The sequence below is a fragment of the Chenopodium album genome, chromosome 14, assembly GCF_948465745.1.
Source record: "Chenopodium album chromosome 14, dcCheAlbu1.1, whole genome shotgun sequence".
NCBI classification, from domain to species: domain Eukaryota; kingdom Viridiplantae; phylum Streptophyta; class Magnoliopsida; order Caryophyllales; family Amaranthaceae; genus Chenopodium; species Chenopodium album.
In genome coordinates this window covers 50,520,258-50,543,872 of record NC_137847.1, presented here as the reverse complement: position 1 = coordinate 50,543,872, position 23,615 = coordinate 50,520,258, and the positions used below count along the sequence as shown (strand labels likewise).

Genomic DNA, 23,615 nt, shown 5'->3' with positions numbered 1-23,615 from the left:
CTGGGGTGGGCCTTGACCTCCCCCTTGGTTGAGATTATGTATTAAATGTAGCAAATTGTCATATTGGTCCTACTTAGCTCATTTAGTTTTAGTTAGTATATATCTATTCTCCATCCCAAATTCCCAAGTTTGAAACCTACTCCTACACTTTCATTTTTTATTTTACTTTGCACCTTTTGACTTTATTTTTTATTTTACTTTACAATACTTAGTTGTACCAATTATACTATTTCTTATATAAAGGTTATACTACTACTCCAAGCATTAACTTTTCATTTTCAAATATTTTCATTATGTAGATTTTTTTATTTTTTTTATTATTTTTTTTATAATACTATGTAATTCGTATATTTTAAGTTTGGCCCCCTTAATAAACAATTTCTGGTTCCGCCCCTGAATATGGGTATATTTTTTTGAAACACCTAAAATAGTAATGGGACTAACAAATTGAAACGGAAGGAGTAATAAATTATGTTAATTTGACAATAACTTACCCAAACAACAATATTTTTAAATTATTAAAAAAAAAAAAAAAAAAAAACCTTGAAATTTAATATGTACTCATACGGCCATACCAAAGACATTAAAGTCATTTAATTCTATTTTATTTCAAGCTTACAAGTAATACAATGAAAACTTGAAAATAAAAGTCTAACTTTCTTGACTATGTTCTTTTGGCGTTTGTCTTATTCCGTCACCCCATTTACTTATTTGGATATATGCAATATATAATTGTCTCTGTATTTTTAGTGGTTTTTATTGACTTTTTGTCTGGTATAGACATTATGACGTAACATATTTAATAATAATAATAAAAAAAAAAAAAATACAGTACGGAGTATAAAATATAAAATATTTATCCTTTTATTTATTACTTATTAGAGCTAATTCAAGTTTATCACTATGAGAAACATGCGATGTTTATCAAAGGGTATGTTGGACTATTTGCTCATGAATAGTAGGGACAATTTTGCCATATTATACTTTTGGTTAGACAAACTCAGCTAACGACATTAGCCTTGTCGTTAGTCATATTTTACAATTGCTGAGCATAGCTCATCTTCTTCACTAGCATCTGCATCTTCATCTCCTTCCCCAAAAACTAAAAAAAATTTAACCCTTCTTGTTCAGCATCTTCATCTTCTTCCCCAAAACTAAAATAATTTCAAACACTCATGAGCAGCTTCAATTCTACCCTTAAGGGTTTACCATTCCCTTTAATTCTCTCTTTTATCTTAGATTTTTCTTTTAATTTGCAGCGAAGCCGCCGTAAATATGGTGGTAGAAATGGTAGCTCCTAAGTAACTTTAATGGAGGGTTGGAGGGTATATGTGTGTGTGGAGGAAAATATGGTGATAAAATTGGTTGTCCATTCTCACTGATCTTTGTGGGCAATTGACTTCACCACCGTCTTCCGACCTTGTTGAAGGGAGAAGCTGGGTCTTTTTTCTCTCTCTTCTGTTTGGAGTGAGAAGATAGTAACGTTGCTCCGTTTTGTACAAGCTAACCAGTGAGAAAAGAAATAATATAAAAACAAAATTTCGCGAAAACCGAGGCAACTTATTTACTAATTTGCCATTTGATAAACGTTTGAAGTTTATCAATCTGATAAACCGGGGCTTCCTCTACTTATTATTGACGATATTAAAAGTTAAAATTTTATATTGGCAAACATACATACATTGAAATGAAACAATAAAAAAGACACTCCGTACATTAAAATTGTTTTGTTTTGTTTTATTTTATTTTTTTGAAAACCTACATTAAAAGTGTTCTGTACACTAATAAATTAAATGGAGTAATTAATTTTTGAATGAGCATTGCTCATTATGATTTTCTAAATGAACATATTGTCTTTCGAACTAAGCAAGACCTTTCTAGAATTGAACAAAGTTCTTCATAAAAAGCATATTACAAGTCAACAGCGCGTTTATTATGGAGTGATGTGGCGGGGTTAAAGTTAATCTCCACGTCATTGCCTACCTCTTGTTCTGATCTATTCTAATTTCCACCCATCCATAGAATCAATATTGTTCATCTTACTCCATATAAATTCACAAAATCTACAATATTTTTATACAACAATACCAAGAATTAACCAATAAACACAAAAAAGCAATATTTTGCTATTCCAAAAGTTTCTTATAAAAAAAAACTTGAACTTGTTAGCAAAAATATTTATTTTGTTCAAATATGAGCTTGAGGTACTTAGGGAGGGTGTTGTACCAAGCAGCAGGAAGTACGAGGGTGATGTTGCAAGGCACCAAACTAGATCAAGCTTCTTCCAAATGTGATTCTTCCTTCATCATGTCTTTCAAGAATTCCTCCGGCTTAAACCGCCATACGAGGCGGTTAGCCACCGATGCTAAGGTTGCTACCACCACCTCCGCGGATAGGCTTGCCGAGGAGTCTCTCCGGACTGTCTTGTATTTGAGTTGTTGGGGTCCATTTTAATCATTCAATAATTATTCTTGTAAATATATTTGTAGGGTAATTTTACGTATATTATCTTAATTAACTTTATTTCTATTACTGCGGAATTGTGTATAGATATTACTTCAATTCGAATCATAATACAATTATATACAAGTGCATTTATTTTTGACATTAGCAATATTGATGACGATGTCAAGTTTGCAGTAAAAATAAGCATAAATGAACTTCTAGCAAGGTTGGTTGATCTTCCAGGAAGTATTTGCATAGAAGTATAGTAGTTATTTATTACTTAGATTATTTGTAAAATTGCAAATCAATATACCACAAAATATATATTGATAAAGGCTAAAAAGCGTTCCCTTATTCAATTCGATCTTCATACCTCTTCAAAATCACAAACGATACAATATAATATTGATATATGAGACTATTCACATGCACAAATCTAATATAAGCCTTTTTACTAATTTAATATCTGACATTAATTAACCTGCCCCGTATTATTCATAAGGATCTCCCTAGATGAGCTATCGCGTCTAACTGATTAAGTAGCCTTTAGAGCATAAGGCCTAAATTTCTTGTTCATCCCTTGAGCTGGACTATGAGGATGGGTGAGTTTGCGCCTCCATCCTTTATTATGGGCAAAAATGATTAAAGGGTGAGTCAATTAATATTATTATTATTATTATTATTATTATTATTATTATTATTATTATTGTTCTTATAGAAGTACGTACTATTATGTTTGAATATGATACAAACAATCAACATTATAATAGATGCTTAACTTAATTTAATGTAAAATATAGGCCTTTTTCAACTAACTGTATTATCTTAACGTATGTATTTGGTACTCCATATTTTCAAGCTTGCTATAAGGTACGGAGTATTCATTTAAAATATACAGAGTATTCTTATAGGGATGGAAGGAGAGCCTTCAACCAATAGGCCAACCTTAGTTCTCATACAAAGTTAGTATGAGTATTAAATAAGAGTTGTTGTATTACAAAAGTTGGCATACCAGTATTATTTTTAGATGGAAGGAGTGCACAACAGTTAGTCAATCTATTATTTTATTTTCGAGCATGCAATGTTACTACGGGCCTGTTCTGGTTTACTGAGTTGAATTGAATTATTTATAAGAGAAGGAAATTAGGAACTAAACTGAATTGAACTGAAATAAAGCTGAAGAGAACAGTACAAGACCTACGTTAGGCTGTTTCTATATGCGGACAAATGCCGAATTTGCAAATAACATTATCTACATAGTCTATCTTTATTTATTCTTCATTCATTCCTACCACACAAAACTTTGCACCTTACTTTCTCTATTTCACCAATTACTACATACCCCAAACATTCTTCTACAATTAACACAAACGTACATAATGAACATACTCAAACCTTGCAAATACTTCTGTTACAATAACCGTTATTCATCATTTCAGTCCATCAACTCTAATTTTGCATTAAAAACGATAAACACGGTAAGATTTTATAGGCCAAATGTTAATAAACTTTGTACTGTTAGAGCTAGCTATGCCGGCGGCGAAGCTCGAAACAATGAAGATGGAACGGAAAGGAAAAGCTTTCTTTCTCTAGAAGAGGCCGGTTTAGTGGAGATTTCTGGTTTAAGTGTTCATGAACGTTTCCTTTGCAGATTAACGGTATGATTTTTCTCCTCTTTCCTTCCCCTCCCCCCCCCCCCCCCCCCCATTTTTTTAGTAAGGGTATGCTTAATTAATTTGCTAAGGTATACTTGTTGGTGACTGTAACTTTTTTTTTTTTTTTGAAATAAATCAATTCATTAATAAAAACTCATACGTCACAAATGAAATCTAAATACAAATACATAAAATTAAATGGTATACTTGTTGGTGACCATAACTTGTACACATTGGTCGGGCAAAAAAATAAAAACATTACATTGTACTATTGGATTAACCTATATGTCATAAATTTACATTAAAAACTCGGCTATAGATAAATGTGAATTATAATGCACATTAAAAAATCGCTTTTAATTAAAAAAAAGGAGGGGGTAATGCTATATGCAGTCATAAGGGCATTTAATATAGTTCCTTTTTTAGTACTCCATATTTTGTTGAGAATTTATCGACAATTCACGAGTAAATCGGTGTAATAAATGTTTATTTATTGTCAATTCTTTTCATTTTTAGCTTTTATAAGGGCTGCATATATCTTGTTCTATAAAAAATAAATAAAAAAAAATGACAGTTTTAAAATTGAAATGGTGTGGCAGATATCATCTTTGAATCTATTGAGAGTGATAGCAGAGCAAGAAGGATGTTCAATAGAAGAACTAAATGCAGGAAGAATTTGTGATTGGTTCTTGAAAGATAAGCTCAAAAGGGAGCAGAATATTGGCTCCGCTGTACTCCAATGGGATGATGATGACCCTTTCGCTGGCCAATTTTAATTACTTTAGTGTATTACTAATATAATTATTATTATCATATCATGGCATTTAATTTCATCAATTTTTTTATATTTATGGTCTTATTCCGATCCATACTAATTTGACATGTTAGAACATTATCAGTGAAAAAGTTTCACATGACATCCTAAAATAGTTACTCCTTTGGGAAAAAAAAAATGAAAAAAATTGTGTATGATAGATACTTCATGTACTCCGTATTTGACTAAGGTTATGCAGGCATGACGTGATAATCATAGTTACGGAGTATAAAGATGGCATTGGCCGAGTTATGGCACAACTTATCTGATCTCTTATTAGGTCATGTTCTCTTTGCTTTATAAAAATAAAGTAAAACAAGTTCAATAAAAATAAAATAAGTGAAGTAAAAATAAGTTAATAAGTAAAATTAATTTAATTATTCAATAAAAATCAAACTTTCAAGAACAAATAAGTTTTAGACCGGAATGCCAGCTAGAGAAGAAGCAGAGTCTCAGTATTTTTTTTTTTTTTTTTGTTTTTGACACAACCAAAAAGGCAACAATTATTCTGCTATAACTTTGGATGTTTCCTAAGTTTTAAGTAGTTTAATGAATTTAATTTCAACAGAAATTATCTAAATTCAACAAATGTTTTTTTAATATTAGTTATTATCAAGTGAAATAAAACATGATCGTCTTACCTAATACATTCTCTTCAATCTAAGCACAATTCTTCTTAGAGAGGTATGAGCTTAATTGCGTTGGACCTTATACATAGTTAAGGTTGAAGTTTTGTATAATTAACTACTAAATTAATAATGTGACCGTATACAATTTTTAATACATGACATAAAGTGATCAAAGTGATTAAGCTAGGTACGACATGATTACCTAAAAACGAATGAGCTAAGGTGACTGTTGGCAAACCAAAATTTTAATTTAGTAGTCACTCAATTTATAGAATTTGAGACTCCTAGATGACACGATGAATAGAGGTGTGAATTCGGATAACCGGATGGAGTTTGGGTCGGGTCTATTCGGGTCGGGTCTGTTCGGGTAGGATATGTTCGGGTCAAAATTATTCTTAAAATTCAGATCGGGTCGGGTCAAATTCGGGTCGGATCAAATTCGGATCATGGTCTATCGAGTCCGGGTTGGATCAACTCCAGATCGGTTCATATTCGGTTCGGATAAATTCGGATCGGGTTCAAAACGGGTTTAATCGGGTTAATTTCGAGTCGGATGAATTTGGGTCGGGTTGATTTCGGTTCGGATGATTTCGGTTCGGTCAAGTTTAGTTTGATTAAGATAAGGTTGATCCGTTGATTCATTAAATTGGTCAATTTCAATTCAATTCCTTTTTGTGTTTGGCTGGATTTTAATCGAGTTGACCCAATTCATATTTAAATAAGGTTATTTTTAAACTGGAGTTATTATTGAGTTTTTACTTTATTATTGGGTCAATATCAAGTCATTCATGTATCATACGGAGTATATTTTATCGAGTTAAAAGAAGAGGTTTTGATGTTCAAGTATTACAAACTATTTGTAGCAAATTTTAGATGAGATGAATATAAAGTTTAGAAAAGAATTTTATGTAATTGGTATATACATGAAGTAAACTTGTTACTTCGGATTATTTCTTTGTAGTAAAAAACGTAAAATTATTAATAATAACGGAGCAGTATAAGAACTTGAATAAAAAGGTCAAAAATTAATTATGGCCTGGTTAAATTCGGATCGGTTAAAAATCAAATCGAGTTAAAATCGGGTCGGGTTAATATCAGTTCGGGTCAAAACAGATCGGATTAGATCGGTTATTTGCCGGGTCAATTTCGGATCGGGTTGAGCTCGGGTTGGATCAAATCGGTTCGGTTAGAGTTCAGGTCGGGTCAAACCGGATTCGGGTTGAGTTCAGGTCGGATCAAATCGGTGCCGGGTTAAGTTCAGATCGGGTCGAATTCGGATTCGGGTTAAGTTCAGTTCGGTTACAGATCGGGTTTGGGTCTTGAATTTCTCGGATCAAATCGGATCGGTTACAGTTCGAAACGAATAGCTTTTTTCAGGTCGGTTCGGTTTTGACACCTCTAACGATGAATGCACCCTTTTTAAAATTTTGTTGGCTTTGCCTTTTGCAATTTGCACATTTCATTTCATGTGTTTGGAGTTTTGAGTCTTTTAACTAGTTCAAAACTTGAACTAGGTTTTTTATTTTCTTTCTCAAAGTTTACGTTTATTCAAATACCAAGATTGATTTTATTAGAAATTTATCAAGATATAGAACCATTTTCTAGCAATGTGATGCTCTTTATCTTACATGGTAATATTGATACTATGCAAGTATGCAACTAGTTGATTATTATTCTTGACCAAGAGGACGTACAAAGAAACAACAAAAACGTACAAGGACAACTACTACATTAAGTGAACATAACCCAAGATGGACCAATATGAGCAAGCTTTGGGCCAACTTGCTAGACTCTAGATCAAGAGGCATAGTTGGACGTCTCTTAGATCCCACACGATCCATCTTATAACCTAAAAAAACCTATCATAATTTACCTCACCTAGCTTGAAGAGGTGAATGATGAAAAATAGTCTATTTTTGGTGAATTAAGCGAGTAGAGACCTTAAGCCTATTAGAAGGCTAAGTTGAAAAACGGAATTTTGATTGTTGTAGACTTCCTACGAGTAACTGCCCCTCCTATAGTTTATGCTACTTGCTAATTTGCTATACACGTAATATTAGAGCAATAAAACTGGTAAGTTTTTGGACTTGTAATTTCATTACAATTTAATTAAGCAACTATCATAGTATAGTACGTATCATAATATCAAATATCAATAGCATTAAAACTAAGTGCACATGTTGTGCAATGTTGTCTTGCATGCTTGCTATCTTGGCAAATTTTAAGGGTTCCAAACAATATATATACAACAATCATGTGTATAGTGTACTATATGGACCCATTTGAGATTTAACCGTTGTGGCTTATCATTGGAAGAGTAATTATTAATTTAAAATGACCGCATCTTGAAAATTCGATATGACGGCACAAAAACTTAAACAAATTGTATCCGTTATTTTATGCCGTTAAAATTACTCCTTTTCTTTTTGTAATTGTTTTGCCTACTAAAATCAAGATAACATACCAATTCAAGTATAAAATATGTTAATTACATTACAATAGAAAAGTAACAAATGTTTAGGCCACCTAATTATTCCTTTAAAGTAAGTAATCAAGCACTTCAATCAATATTATGAAAACTACGTACCTTCCAAATTAGAAGACTTTGCAAGCTTTCAACTTCAGTTTTATTAAATCCCTGTGGTTTAAACTAACTCATAACTTGTCAATTTTAGCTCATAAATGTACCTCTCAATCTCTACCAAGTACCAACTTTCATTTTTCAACTACCTTTCTATTTGTCTATTTTGATTTTAAAAACATTTATTCGACATTCAACTCCATTTATTCTCCATTCCAAATTTGTTAAAATAAGATTCGTTTTTAAGTATCACCTGTACCTATTTAACCATTTACAGGGTGCTTTGTAACATCAATTTTGCTGATCACTTGTCATTAGTTGTCATAAATTGAACTACCATGACAAGACACAAATTAAATCCAAACAACAATTTATATATTTTTACTTCTCATAACTAACCTAATTAGCCTCTCAACTTCCACCGAATTATATTATATATTTTTTTTTGGCAAATTAAAACAGATTATATTAGTTAAAATCTCAAGTTTCAACAAACAATTTTTCAACAACCAATACCACTCACCTCACCGTTTTTTAACTAGTTTTATTGCACTAAAAATATCACTAAAAATGGTCTATTTTAATAATTTCAAACAATGTTGGATTTTTGATTAATAAGAAATCAAAAGTTTTGTTTGATTTTTGAAACCAAATAGCATTGGATTAGTAGAAAGTTAAAGTCTAAAACCGCAATCTCCTCCCTCACACAGTCATCATCATCATCTTCCCCACTCCCCGGCCCACCATTTCCTTTTTCTCTCTCCGCAGAAACAACTCAAACCAAAAAGTCTTCTTCAACTCCATTTTCTCTCTCCTCTCCCAAAATTGAAACAACCCATTTCAATTTAAAACCATCAAAAAAAAAACCCAATAAAATTGAAGGAAAAATAATCAAAATTGAAGCTTTTTAAATGGTGTAAAAATGGCGATAACTGAGGAAGGATCTGAAGGAGGAGGAAAAGTTTGGGGTCTTTTTAAGATCCCATTTCGTCAAAATAATCCCTCAATTTCATCTTCTTCTGTAACTTCTGCTAATTCTGTAATGATGCAAAGTGGTCATAATCACAGCAATAACAATGGTGAAGGCTCAAATTCTCAACCTGCTGTTCCTTCTGTTACTTCTGTTGCTAGATCTTTGCTTCCTACTCGACGCCGTCTTCGCCTTGATCCCTCCAACAAGCTCTATTTCCCTTGTATACTCTCTTTCTCTCTCATTTGACTCGCTTTTCACTAGTTGACTTTTTTTTATTTTTTAATTTTGTGTGTTTTTGTTTTTTGAGCATTTTTGTGAATTGGGGTTTTGTTTTACTGTTGATCATGAATTTTAATTTAACAAATTTTGGTGATTATGTTCTTGTGAAATTTGACAAAATACAGTTGTTTTTCATGTAAATAGGGTTTTACATTTGTTTTACAAAAATAAAAATAGGGTTGTACATTGTATGAATATTGTTCTCAAATATTCACATTGCTAGGGCTTTGATTGGTTGTTGTATTGTTTGATTGACTAAGTGTTGGTACTTGGTTGACGTTGGATGACTATTTGGCCTGAATTTTATAAATTCACCACAAGTTGATGTCATTCAAAGCTTTGAATTTTCACCCTGAAATTGTGCTTATCCGGAATTTGTTCACTGTATGAGTTAATAAAAGCATGACCTAATGTTAGAGTGTTGAGTGCGCGTTGCTTGTTCCAAATTATGTTCTATCGGATTAAGGAAGGTTCCATACTTTGATTGTGGGTGAAGGGTGCGTGCTGCTTGGAGTAATGATAGGCTGTGTTGATGTTTCTGCCAAAGATAAACCGGTTAAGGGTGTCCTGTCGTTAATCTCTCCTGTTTGATTAGACATAGTCAAGACATTTGATTCTAACTTGACTTGTTTGATTAGAGTATTAAGTATTTACTGGTGTAACTTCTTGAATGAAAATATTTTAAATCTTGTTCAACTTCATATAGGTTATATTTCACTATATGCCATAAGTCATTATAAGCCTTTACGTAGCAGCTACCACGAGTCTTTGTTTGCACTATAAGTTCTAGTGCACATGTCACACAATAATTGATAATGGAGTTTTCAAATTATGGCGGGAATTGTTTTGTAGAAAGAATCGGGCTTTGCCTGAAGCAATACTAGCTTGTTAGGAAGCTATTTAATGTGAGATATTAAGGGTCTGTTCTCTTCAGCTTATTTTTAGTCCAATTTAGTTCAACTCCAATCTATTCAGTTCAGCTCCTAATTTCCTTCTCTCATAAAATATTCAGTTCAGCTCAGTTCATCAGTAAATCAGAACAAGCCCTAACTTTGTCCTCTTGTAAGGTTTGTAGCAAGCTACATGCATTTACATCTCATTGTGTCACATACATACATTGACAGTTCGTTTGATAAGCAATCATAATTTGTGGGAACAAATCTTATTTTTGTGTTTGGTTTGTAAGACAAGGCTATGTTTTATTACCTTGGTACTGAAAGTATAACCTCAAACTTATATTTCTCTTCATAGTTTTTATTAATTACTGAATACCTCCTATTGATTGGTAATGGATGGTTGTGAAGATTTATTAAGGAAATGATTTGGGGATGGATAATCATTACCATGAATCCATGATTGCATGAGAATTTCCTGATAACATTAATTACATTTACCACCACATACCAGACAAGTTGCGAAATTATGGCTAAATAACCATATTGTAAGAAGATTTAACAGAGTAATGATAGACAAATATGCTAGTTTCAGATTTGTGCATATAATTTGCACATATAATGAAAATGCAGTTGATCATCTTTTGATATCTCAGGGCACACTAATTAGATAGAGTGGTGAAAGATGGGGTAAAAATATCACTTATACAAAGTTTATATTGGTAAAAATTAATGTTAAATTCATTACTATTTTGTGTTCATTTGAATTTTGTTCTTGATGAAAAATGTGGGCATCTTCTAGATTCATTTCATCTAGTAAGGTTGTGACTGAGGGTCTATGGCTCTATATAGTATCATTGCTATTTTCAGATTGAAGGTTTTTAATTTAAGAGGTTGTTCATAAAAAAGCCTATTGATGAGCTTCAAATTAGTTTACTGCACTAGTCTTATCTCATCCATTGTAAAGTGGCAACCAATGTATAAAAAAGCTCGAGGCGTACTAAAGCGAGAGGGGTTCTACTGCGCCTCAGTGAGCCTCTTTGAAGTGAGGCGCACTATATGGGTAGTTAAAAAATTTTGGCTGAAGTGCGCCTAACCCAAAACGCCTCGCCCAGACCAAAATAAGCGCTTACCCCTGATCGCCTTGCGCCTCAGTGCCTTAGGCGCGCTTTTTCAAACACTGGTGGCAACTATAAAATCAGTGTGACTTGTGCTGATATCCGAAAACTTGATCGTAGTTTTTAAGAAAACTAAAATTTAAATTAGGCAATGCTTTTAGCTAGCAATTATTCATAGATGCGTGTGAGGATCGTGGGAGCGACTGAGCAAGTGTTAAAACAAAGGATAAAGAGCAGTGTGAGGATCGTGGAGAACCAATTTGGCTTTATGTAAGGAAGATCAATTGTGCCTTGTAGGCATTTTAACTCATAAGATAACTAGTGGAGAACTATTAGATAAGAAAAGGGTTCACACAAGTCTTCATTGATTTGGTGAAGGCCTACTAGAAAGCTAATATTTAAATTAGGCAATGGTTGTAGTTAGCAATTGTTGATAGATGAGTGTGAGGATTGTGGGAACGAGTGTTTAACCAAAGGATAAAAAGGAGAGTGTGGATTGCGGAGACCAATATGCGGTTGTGGAGGTGAGGCATTTTAACTCATAAGATTACTAGTGGGGAGCTATTAGGATTAGAAAAAAGATTTGCACAAGGTTCTAATTGATTTGGTGCAGGCCTACGATAAGGTACCAAGAGAAGTACTTTGTTTAGCATTAATAAGGAAAGACATTTTATTGAAATATGTTTACATCATTAAGGATGTGTACAAGGAAGTTACCTTGTGCGTGCAAATAATTGTTCCTTAGATAAAAGATTTCCTTGTAACGTTGGGAGTACATTAATGGTCCAGCCTGTCTACACTTAGCCCCTTTTTTTTGGCAATAGTTATGGACGAATTAAAGAGTTCAATTCAAGAAGTTATACTATGGTGCATGATGTTTTTGGATGTGTCAATAAATGAGAGGAAACAAGGTGTGGAAAACAAGTTGGAATTGTGGAGACATAATTGGCAAGGCTTTGTGTAAAACAAAATATTTGTAGTGTAAGCTTAGCGCAATAAGAAGTTTGGGAGGCAGGGGTGATATTCTAGGACGTGAGTATTTGGATGTGAGTAATGTGTAAAGCATCTGAATTCTTTGTTATCTAAGATGAATTATTCAAACAGATTAGGAATTGGATGGAGATGTTGATCCTAAAATTGAAGCAGCAGGTGATAGGTTCCCTCCCATGTGGTTAATCCTATGGCCTATGTGATTACGGCTTGCCCCATTGAAGGTAAAATACTATTGCGCGACAATTAAACCTTCCGATGTATGGTATAGAGCGTTAAGTTGTGGAACATTGTTACGGATTATTTTCAAGATGGATGTGGCAGAGATGCGTATGCTTCGTTGGACGCGTGGTATATTAGAAAGGATCGGCTATGGAGCCTTTGTTGTTGTTGTTGTGAACCATTTTTTCCGAGCAAATAACCAGCTTTGTTTTAACAAAATTAAAAAATACAAAACAAATAGGTTTACAATTATTAAAAATCCCAAAATATGTCTTAGGAAGGATTAAAATAGCTTTCAGCTTATTTTCACTTCAGCTCAACTCAGCTCTAATCAGTTTAGTTCACTTCAGTTCCTAATTTCCTTTTGTGATAAAATATTCAATTTAGCTGTGTTCAGCTCCAATTAGTTCAGCTCACTTCAGTTCAGAACAGGCCCTTAGTTGTGATATTTGTATTCTACTTACTCTGTTTCCCTAATACTGCAACATAGGGGTTGGACACGGATTTTAAGAAGAGAGAGATACGAAGGAATAAAGATAGGGACCCATGTAATGAGGAGGGAGAAAGAGAGAAAACATGTGCAAATAGTAAAATGTTGCAATATCTGTAAAAATTTCTAAAATGGTAATGGTTACAATATTAGGGGAACAAAGTAAGTGTTATATTAAATTCAAGTAGTTTAAAAATAATATTAGACTTCTGGAATTATTGTGTTTGTTCGGTATATTTGTATCTAAACCCCTTCAATTCGTTAAAATCCGAATTTTCAAAACTTTTCAATCTCATCTGATTTGATTTACAAAAATGTATTCGATTTGAATTACTGATTTGGTTTGGATTAGATTTGATTTGTTTTTTATTTGAATAATGGACACGACATAATGTTTCATACACTTTCATTTACTTTAATCCTTGTGTTTTACTAACTTCTCTATGTCACTTATATTTAATTTATTCTCTTTCTTTTCCCATACCTTTTCATTTAATTTTCACATCTCTACCGTGTACTTGGTATGTGTTTTTTTTCCACTCATAATAATTAATCTACTTCATCTGTTTCTTTATAGTTGCAACACTTTCTTAAAATGGAAATTGTCACAATAGTTGCAACACACTATAAAAAGAAGAGTTTTATGGTGAAAATTGTACTATTACCTTTATTTAAAGCTCATGACCCACTTGATTATACTCATAACAACCTCTTAACCCCATTTTAAGTGTATTATATCATGTGAGGTCCACTTTTCTTAAATACTGTGATAAAGTATTATTTATAACACTGCTTTTATTTGTCACCTTCATCATCTATCTTCTTATATTTTCTCTAGTCTAGCTTTCTATGATCTAACTTTCAGACGCTGCTTAGTTTACTTGAACATTTCACGGACGGTTTCAAATGATGCTTCATGTTAGCTGACCCCAAAATTCTTTTGGGATTAATGCTTGTTTTTGCTGTTTAATATACACAATCTACTATTTTAGTTCTGCTACTTCACTAGATTACATAAAGTCACAAACTCAGCTTTCTTACTTCACAAGTGTAAATAAGCTCTAACACACTACATTGCTCGTGGTAGAAGATCAAATTTTCTTGATAGAAGAATAGCAGGGAAGATCTCTGAGATGGTGAGTGAATGTGGTCTACGGGCTTTTCTGTGTTGGGAGGATCTCAAATGGTGATTTTATTCTCATTATAGTTATTGACTATGGAGTAAAAAACCTGGGGTCCCAACATCCATCATCGGCTGGAGCCAGGCCACTGCTATTATCAGCACATCAGTGACCTGATTCTTGCCATCCTTCTGAAAAGGGTAGATGCAATCTTTCTTTCCCGCTCACTCTGTCTTGCTCTCTCTCTCTGTTTTGTTTTAATCAATCTGTTCGCTCTTCCTGATTGCTTCATGGGTACTTCGCCTACTAAAGTACCCTAACCACACCACAGTAAAATTGTAGCAGGGTATAGGGCCTGCTCTGATGGCCTGTTATTCGTTCTGATTAGGATCTACACCGATGAGTTATGGCAACACATATCTTGATGCAAAGATTTGTTTCTATAGCTGGGAAATTCTCATTAATCACTATGCTGTCTGAAAAGTTATCTTCTTCGTTCATCTTGAGTTGTGCTCATTCAGATTATCACCAGATATATATATTTTAAAATCTTTTTATCCGGGTATTTGAGTATTTCTATGCTCTCTTTCACTTTGTGTAACTGCGTGCATGTGTGATGTGTTTACTAGGGTTATTGGTGATTGCCATGCATATTTGCAATTTTACATGTATGCCGGTGTATGTGCAAGGCTTGCTTTAGATTCTGGAAATTCTTTATAAGTTCTGTTGATTAGGACAGAAGTGTCTAAGTAATGTTTATTGGTGAATGCCATGCATATGTGCAATTTTCCATGTATGCTTGGTGTATGTGCAAGGCTTGCATTAGATTTTGAAAATTCTTTATGAGTTCTGTTGATAGGAAAGAAGTGTATACGTTCATATTTGAGAATACCAATGATGTCTTTGAAAAGCATTAGAGCAAGTTTAGCCCCAATTCTTAAGACTTGGATGTCACATCATTTTTAGTGGTCCCCATTGAAAATGATGTCATCATCTTGTTAAGACTCACTAAGAGTTGTCCAAATTTATCACTTTAGCCCTAAGACTCAAAATATGACATATGTTTATTTTTTTTTTGTCTCTTTTTGTAGAAAAGTGTAAAAAAAAAAAGGATAATACAAATAAAATTGAGGTGGGTCCTAATCTCAAGTCTTAAGTTGAGGCTTGGAATTTCAAGACTCAACTTGAGACTTGCTTTAGATTTAAGAAGAAAAGTGGGGGAAGTCTTAAACATAAGTCTTAAGACTCAAGATGATGATATCATCCCAAGTCTTAAGAGTTTGATGTGACATCATTTTTGGTGGTCCCCATTGAAAATTATGTCATCAAATTCTTGTTAAGACTCACTAAGACTTACACAAATTTATCACTTTAGCCCTAAGAGTTAAATATTTGACATATTATATGTAGAAAAGTGTAAAAAAAAAAAGGGATAATAAAAATAAAAGTGAAGTGGGTGAATTGGGTCCCAATCTCAAGTCTTAAGTTGAGTCTTGGAATTTCAAGACTCAACTTGAAACTTGCTTGAGATTTTTGAAGAAAAATGGGAAACGTCTTAAGCATAAGTCTTAAGACTCAAAATGATGATGTCACCCCAAGTCTTAAGACTTGGGGCTAAACTTGCTCTTACTTGTTACTTTTTTAAACCAAACCTCTCTCTCTACTTCCTACACTGAAATATCTCAAACTCAACATGACTTCATCCAAACCCCTCTGGAGTTTCTATGACTAGATGTGCAAAGTGCAAACTGCCCATCACTTCATAAAAGGTGGCTGTTTAACCTGTTTTTTTTTTTATCTTCGTTGAGAGCTCCTTGCATCCTAATCTGATAACTAAATAGTTCTCTTTTTATCTTCAGAGGTCACAATTAGTTGGACTACCCACATTTTACTGTTACATAAAAGTTACCGTGGTCTGTTTGTTAGGGTCTTAGGATTGAGGGGGAAAGTGCAGGAAGGCTGATCATGTAGATTCAATAAGGCCTGAGTGAGCCTCCCTGTATTTAGTGCTGCTGAAGGTCACTGATGCTCTTCATAGGAGATCCAGGGTTGCATGCAAATACTGATTGCTAGCTCAATAGTGACTCAGGGAACTGGGGTTTTGTGGAAGGGAGAGCTTGATAGGGAAGATGGAAATGAGATAAAGAATGGGAGGAACATTTAAATGGGGGAGGGATGAGAGGTTACTTCTTTTTCTATATAGACCAATTTTATGTAATTGTTAGTATAATATTTATGTTTTTGTGGAAAGCTGTGTAGCTCTAACGCCCACTTTGTCCGTCTTACAGATGAACCTGGCAAGCAGGTTAGGAGTGCCATAAAGATTAAAAATACAAGCAAGTCTCACGTAGCTTTCAAGGTATGGATGCTGACTTTGAATAGATTATCATTTGACATTTTTACAGGCAGCAGATTTGTACCCCTTTTGCTGCAATTATTTTGGATCTGGTAAATGGGCTACTGTTTATTGGTTTATGTGTGGTTAGTCGTCAAGTCCTTCTAAGACAAAATATGAATCTCAATATCTCATGATTGAATTCTTTGTTTCAGTTTCAAACAACTGCTCCAAAAAGTTGTTTTATGCGTCCACCAGGAGCTATTCTTGCTCCTGGTGAGAGCCTCATTGCGACTGGTATAAATCCCTTATGCCTGACTATTTTATTTCATATCTTTGCAGCTAGTGTTTTTTTTTTTTTATTTTTTTTTTTTTATTGGAATCTTATCAGTATTCTTTTTGTTGTACATGGATTCGGCTAGTTTTTAAGTTTGTTGAGCATCCAGAGAACAATGAAAAACCCTTGTTAGAGCAGAAGAGCAGGGTGAAGTTCAAAATCATGAGCTTAAAGGTGAAAGGACCAATGGAATATGTTCCTGAAATGGTGCGTCTATACTGTTTTACATTTGAAGATGTTTTTTCATTTCTTTTATTACAATATATAGCTACTTTAAATTTAAAGGGTCCAAAGACTGCGAAATTGCTGTTTGGTGCTCTTATCTTGATGGGATCTGTTATGTTGAATAGTTTGTGTGATTTTTCTCTCAGATCAGCAGGTTTAGGACGGACTAAAATGTCTGACCATTGACCTCTTTCCCGAAATTGTGCAGAATCCAGTGGCATAGACAGATTTTGTGAAATAATTTTTTCTTTTTTCTTTTGTTGGGTAAAGTAGTAATTATAAAATCTTTTCTTTTAATAAACATGCTGAGTCTAGTTCACTCTAAAAAGGTCAACTGCAACTTTCAGTCAGTTGATTTTTTCCCCCTTTTTTGTTGAACATAAATGACACTCTAGTTGTCCTGTCTATTTTTCTTATTCTCTTCTTCCCTTATGTCCATTGTCCTTTTTTTTTTCTCCCGTAATTTCTCTTTTCTTATCTCTGTGTACCTTATTTTTTACTCCTGTAAGCTAGTAGTAATTCATAAGCCTGGGTTCCTATTTGTACTAGCCTAGTACTTCACTCTCGCTGCTGCTTCTTCTACTTGGAGGATTCCTCTCTTTTATTTTCTTCATCTACCGCCAAGTTTAAATTTTAGGCTTTTTGATTCTCTAAAACTGCTTTTGCTTCTCTCACTGTCTCACACAAAGATCAAATTTGAGCTCCAAACTTTATATTTTCTAGTTATTTTTAAGAGAGAAGGTGAAGTTTGAATATCAAGCTATTGTGGCTTGTTTCCATTGAGAGAAAGGTGCCGGCTTTGATAATTTTTTGAGCCTTGAAGGTTGCTTCTATGGATAGGTACTGTTGTTCAACTAAATTGAAATGTGTAGGCCATTAGAGCTTGTACTTGTTTTATCCAAATCAGACATGGCTCTTCCAATCTAGGAAAGATTAATAGCATTGCCAGTATAATGGAGAAAATGTTAAAGAGGAAAAATTTATGCTCAGCAAACCATACAACATTAAAAATAAAATTGAACCATAAACATCCTAACACTTACTCGTTTAAGTTCAAAATTAAACAGCAAAGTCCTAATTTCATTTCCCAATATTTTCAAATGTATAAAGCTTGATTTAGATTGTCTCTAATTATACTTTTCAGTGAATTGGGTTCTGTAAGCTTAGTTTGCCAGAGCAATGCTTCTCATGTACTTTGTTCATATGTTGTATGGGATTGTTTGCTATGCTGGTTCAGGTTTTTAAAATCAAGGAAGCCTTATGATTAGATCTTCTTGAACGTTTTTTTTCTTGCGTGTCCATTTCGTGTAATATTAAAATAAAACTGCGTATCTTATCAAATTGTTTATCACTTTTTGTCTCTTCTATGCAGTTTGATGAGCAGAAGGATCAAGTAGCCATAGAACAGATACTGCGTGTTATATTTCTAGACACAGAGCGTCCCAGTGCTGTAAGTGCTCTGTTTTCTTAATGTTAAACTACAAAAATTCTGTTAGAGCTGATCATGGTTAAGCAGAACCACGTTTGGGCCATAAATGATGCCCTAACCTGGTAAACTCAAGCCTAATCCTAAAGTAGCCTAAAGAGCAATTCTTGGGCCGTACCACACCTCAAAAAAATCCTGCCATCTTAGGCCATCCTTAGCTGCAATTCAGGCTGAAAAAACAGCGGCCTCAACCCAGCTTGAGCTTTGACTGGCTGGTTATAATCTGCTCTACCTCACACAGAACACACATAAATGTGCACATTTTGACTCAAGCGCAATTGACGCCACAGACATGGTCTGTCTCTAAAGCAGTTTTTGCATTCTTTTGTTCTGTTTCTCAAGGCTTTTGAAAAATTGAAGCGCCAATTAGCGGAGGCAGAGGCGGAGCTTGAAGAACGGAAGAAGCCACCAGAGGACACTGGGCCGAAGATCATTGGTGAAGGACTTGTTATAGATGAATGGGTGAGTTATAATAGAACACAATTCTAGTTTTGTGAAATGTGGTCATAGCTGGTATTGCAACCATATGCTCAACTTCTGTCTTGTCATGCATTTTTACAGAAAGAGAGAAGAGAGAGATACCTTGCTAGACAGCAGGGTGAAGGAGTGGACTCTACATAAAGAAGACAGTCCAATTTTTCAGTAATCGCAGCCCTGAGGATGAAGTCGTAGCGTTTGATCTCACAAGGCATTGTGTATTTGTGGCATCACCTAGGATTGTACTATAAAATGAGATGGTTATTTAGGAAAACATTGTTATTGAGTGCTTGAAAGTTGAAAGGCTGGAAAGGGTTTGAGGAAGTTGCCCTTGCCTAGTCAACTTGTTATTTACTTGTAGATAAAATTGTAGCTTTGTACTAAGGAAAAATGATGATTGGGTGTAAGAATGTAATCAAACTATATTTCTCGATCGTGTTGTGAAAATGTTTTAAAATAAGCTAGCCTCATTTATTTTGTGATTTCACTGTACTCTGAAATGCAAAAAGTGTTGTAAATCTTGTGGTTAGCCTTCAGGTTTCAAGCGTGAGGTTATCATTGCAATGAAGTAATGAAAGTCCAATCTCGATATCTAATCCGCTTACATGTAAGGCCTTCACAACAACTGATGACAAGCGCCATGTTTTCGGCTGCAACCCGAAATAGTCTTATGGAGTTCTTAAAAGAAGGTTTAACTTTCTATTCCATTTTAGAACTGAAAAATAGACCAGCAGGGTGCTTTTTAAGTGTAAAGCAGGGTTTGCCTCGGTTGTTGGATGAATCGTGCCAAGCGTAGGAGCTGTTACATCATAATATAAGAAATGTACATCAGGATTAGTCAGTTATTAGCAAAACTAATTAAGCTACCGTTAATTCGAACTCAAAGCTAAAGATCGAGGAGAAAACAAATATCGGATGGTTTAGGCCTTAAGGGTGATAATATTTAGGCAGTGGAGGTGGCTGTTATAAACTTATAATACTCCCTTCGTCCCTATTTGATAGTTATTTTTTTCATTTTTGGTGCCCTAAAATGTTAGTCACATTTGTTTTTTTCAAGTACCATTAATATTAATTTATTACCAAAATTCTCTTCAATTTGCAAAAATATTTGTGCAAAATCAACTTTTCCATGTAAATTTTGTTTTTCCATGTACTTTAATTACTTTCTCTCACTACTTTTTTGCATACTCAATGTAAATTTATTTTTTCAATATACTTTTGTTACTTCTTATTCATGTTTATTAATTCTCGTGAAAATTACTCAAATGACTATTAAATAGGGACGAAGGGAGTAGGACCTTTTGGAACTTTAGTTTTGATTGAAGAACCATTCAAAGGAAATGGAGGGGAAAAAAGGGAAGGGAAAATGAGTATGTTACACAATGAGATGCAAATGCATGAAGCTTGCTACCACGGGAATTACCCATTTACACTATTAAAGTTCTAATTACCCATTTAATTGAAGCAAACAACCCGTTGTTTTACCCCCCTCTCTTAAAAAGAATGCATTACCCATTTACACTAATACCTCTTCATGATCCAACCCATCATTACAGATTTGCCATCTGAAATTAGTGTATATATAGCTCTCCAATCATTAATGGTGGGAACTTTTTTCTAATTCTCTCTCAGTACACTCTCTCTATAAAAAGTACATTTGTTGACTTAAGTTTTTATATTCCTAGGCTTCAACCATCAGTGTTCGAATCTCATCCACCCCCTACTTTCAAGTGGAATATTAAGCGCTAGGTATGAGGAGGACCCATGTTGCATCCACACTTCTAGCCCAAACATGCTCTCGTTGTAGCCCCTTAGCCTTATAAAGTGGACATGACTATCTATTTTCTTCAATGTGAGATACACATCCCAATAATTCTCTTCACTTTTATAAAAGATACTTCCTCCGTTTTTATTTAGTTGACACCATTTTCTTTTCACGCTTACCAACGCACTATTTTGATGATTAATATCTCTAATTCTCGACATTGTAAAATTATAAAAAGTGGATAGTAATAAAATATACATTGGGACGATTTAAACAAGATCCCACTTGACTATGTTTTATCGTAGCTATAAATCACAAATGCTAGTCAAAGTGTAGTTTGTGAATAGTATAAAAGTCAAACGGTGTCAACTAAAAAAAAAACGGAGGTAGTACTAAATTACTAATTATCAATTACCAATTTTTTTTTTTTTTTTTTTTTTTTTTTTTTTTTTTTTTAAAAAGCCGTTGTTGTTTTACCGTCACCATAAAAGAACAAATTACGCTATTAAAGCTTTAATTACTTCTTTTTCTTTTTATTCTATAAAATTTTAAGGTTAAGGTATCCAATGCACATCTTTGACTAAAGATATATTCAATTAAATTTGAATATAAATTCAAAACATTTTATTATTTGAAAGTGATTTTCAAATAATCCAACATGATCTCACATAATATAGTTTGGGTTTTTCTACATAATGCCTTTGAGATTTCGGGTTTTCTACATCGTGCCCCTCCGTTTGAGGAGTTCCATATAATCCTCCCTCAAATGCAATAGGAGTTCTACATGGTACACCCAAATTAGATGCAATTAGTTACTATTTCGTACTTCGTAATTAAAATTCCCCCTATCGTATGTGAAAAGTACAAGTCTGTTTATCAAATAGCAAAATTACAAATAAATCAACAACTTTTTATTAAATATGGGCCCATAGTTGTTGATAATATAAAATTGTCTTGTTTTTGTTGATTTGTTTATAATTTTGCCAGTGGTGATAAACTAGGGCTTCCTTAGATGTTTATTTTGTACTGCAAAAGTCAATTCTTTTTACCTAATTAAAATAAAATTCAATAAAATGAGCACGGCCAGATGTCATTTGGCTCTGTTTCACTTAATATGATAATCGTTTAAGTGATGATTAATCATATTATAGCTATGATTTGTTAGTTTTATAGAACTTGGCAAGCATTAATGGAGGTCAAAGGTATTACCATACAAGACGTAGGGCCTGTTCTCATTAGATTAATTTCAGTTCAGTTCAGTTCAGTTCTAATAAGTTCAGTTCAATTCATTTCAGTTCATGTCTAATGATATTGCTAATGATATAAAGCCAAATTTCATACTTTTAAGCTTATATTACAACAACGACAATAATAATAATAATAATAATAATAATAATAATAATAATAATAATAATAATAATAATAATAATAATAATAATAATAATAATAATAATAATAATGACTATTATACGGTTATACCATATTTCACTTAATGACTATTATTCCATATTTCATTATTTAACAAGCTAGGAGTAAAATTAGGATCAAGTTAGTTTTTAAATAAGACCGGCCCAACTCTTTGTTTTTTATTTTTTTTTTATTTTTATTTTGAGAATTTTTTAAAAAGTGTTTTGTGTTCTCTTATCATTTTAATATATATATATATATATTTTTTTTAATTATATAGTATATGTTTTTATAATTTTTTGGGGTTCCATGTTTTCAATATATTTTTCATAAATATTTTAATTATATAGTATATTTTTCTTAAATATTTTAATATGTATATGTGTATATACATATATATAATAATAAATAATCAAAGATCATTAATTCGTAGTTAAAAATCACTAATTAATAAGTTCAGTTCAGTTTAGTTCAGCTCTAATAAGTTCAGTTCAGTTCAGCTCATTCAGTCAATGAGAACAGACCCGTACTCATCCGGAATTAGGTATTGAAGTACTTATTCGGAATTTGGCAAGCATTAATAGTGTCACGTTTTAGTAACTTGGTGGCGCGGTGGATACTTAAATTAAACACGAAAATATCAGGATGATTAAGGTGTTGTTTGGCTGACAGAAAAAAAAAATGTGAAAAGTTAAAATTTCTAAGAATTAATATATATATATATATATATATATATATATATATATATATATATATATATATATATATATATATATATATATATATATATATATATTTGTTTGGTTGCAAAATTTATGGAAAGTAGAAATTTCTAAGAAGTTTCACTTTCCACAAAATGGAGTTTAATTACCTAGGATTAAACCTGGTTATTGGGCGGGTTGGGCTAGGGTCGAGACAAAGAGGGTCACATTTTATAGGGTCAATAGCGGGTTGGCCAATGCAGGTCGCGGGTCAATAGCTGGTCGATAATGGGCAGACCAACAAAATATCAATTAAAATAATTATTGAACAAAGCGATTAATAAGTATATATGAATACAAATTTATCTGCGTAATTATTTTTACATTATTTGTTTTGTTTATCTATTAAATTGAAAAAATATTTTGGCCCTATATTAACCCTACCCAATAAGGACTTTGTCCGTTAAAGGCCCTATCCATTAAAAGTCATTTAAGTTTGGCCCTGACCCTATTATCATTGGACTACTCTACCCAATAACCAGCTCTACCTAGGATAAGTGGAACTTTCCATGAGAATTTTCAATTCCCTTACCATGGTTAGCCAAACACAATTTGATATTTCCAAGGAATTTCAATTACACGAAAATAAAAATTTCCGAGTAATTTGCAGTT

General features: G+C 33.1%; 1 protein-coding gene across 1 annotated transcript; it reads left to right on the top strand.

Annotated features, from left to right (window-relative positions):
• The first annotated feature begins 8,884 nt into the window (after positions 1-8,884).
• LOC145577443 (vesicle-associated protein 4-1-like) lies at positions 8,885-19,552 on the top strand. Its single transcript, XM_081634877.1, has 7 exons — positions 8,885-9,317; positions 16,499-16,569; positions 16,761-16,842; positions 16,968-17,089; positions 18,480-18,557; positions 18,936-19,055; positions 19,155-19,552. The coding sequence occupies exons 1-7, from the start codon at positions 9,047-9,049 to the stop codon at positions 19,212-19,214; spliced, it is 804 nt and encodes a 267-aa protein (XP_081491003.1). The 5' UTR covers positions 8,885-9,046; the 3' UTR covers positions 19,215-19,552.
• Positions 19,553-23,615: the final 4,063 nt, after the last annotated feature.

Excerpts from the sequence above, each read along its gene's own strand:
- LOC145577443 (XM_081634877.1), top strand. The coding sequence starts at position 9,047 with ATGGCGATAACTGAGGAAGGATCTGAAGGAGGAGGAAAAGTTTGGGGT. Across the intron at positions 9,318-16,498 it reads CAACAAGCTCTATTTCCCTT|ATGAACCTGGCAAGCAGGTT; the intron begins GTATACTCTCTT and ends TCCGTCTTACAG. Across the intron at positions 16,570-16,760 it reads AGTCTCACGTAGCTTTCAAG|TTTCAAACAACTGCTCCAAA; the intron begins GTATGGATGCTG and ends TCTTTGTTTCAG.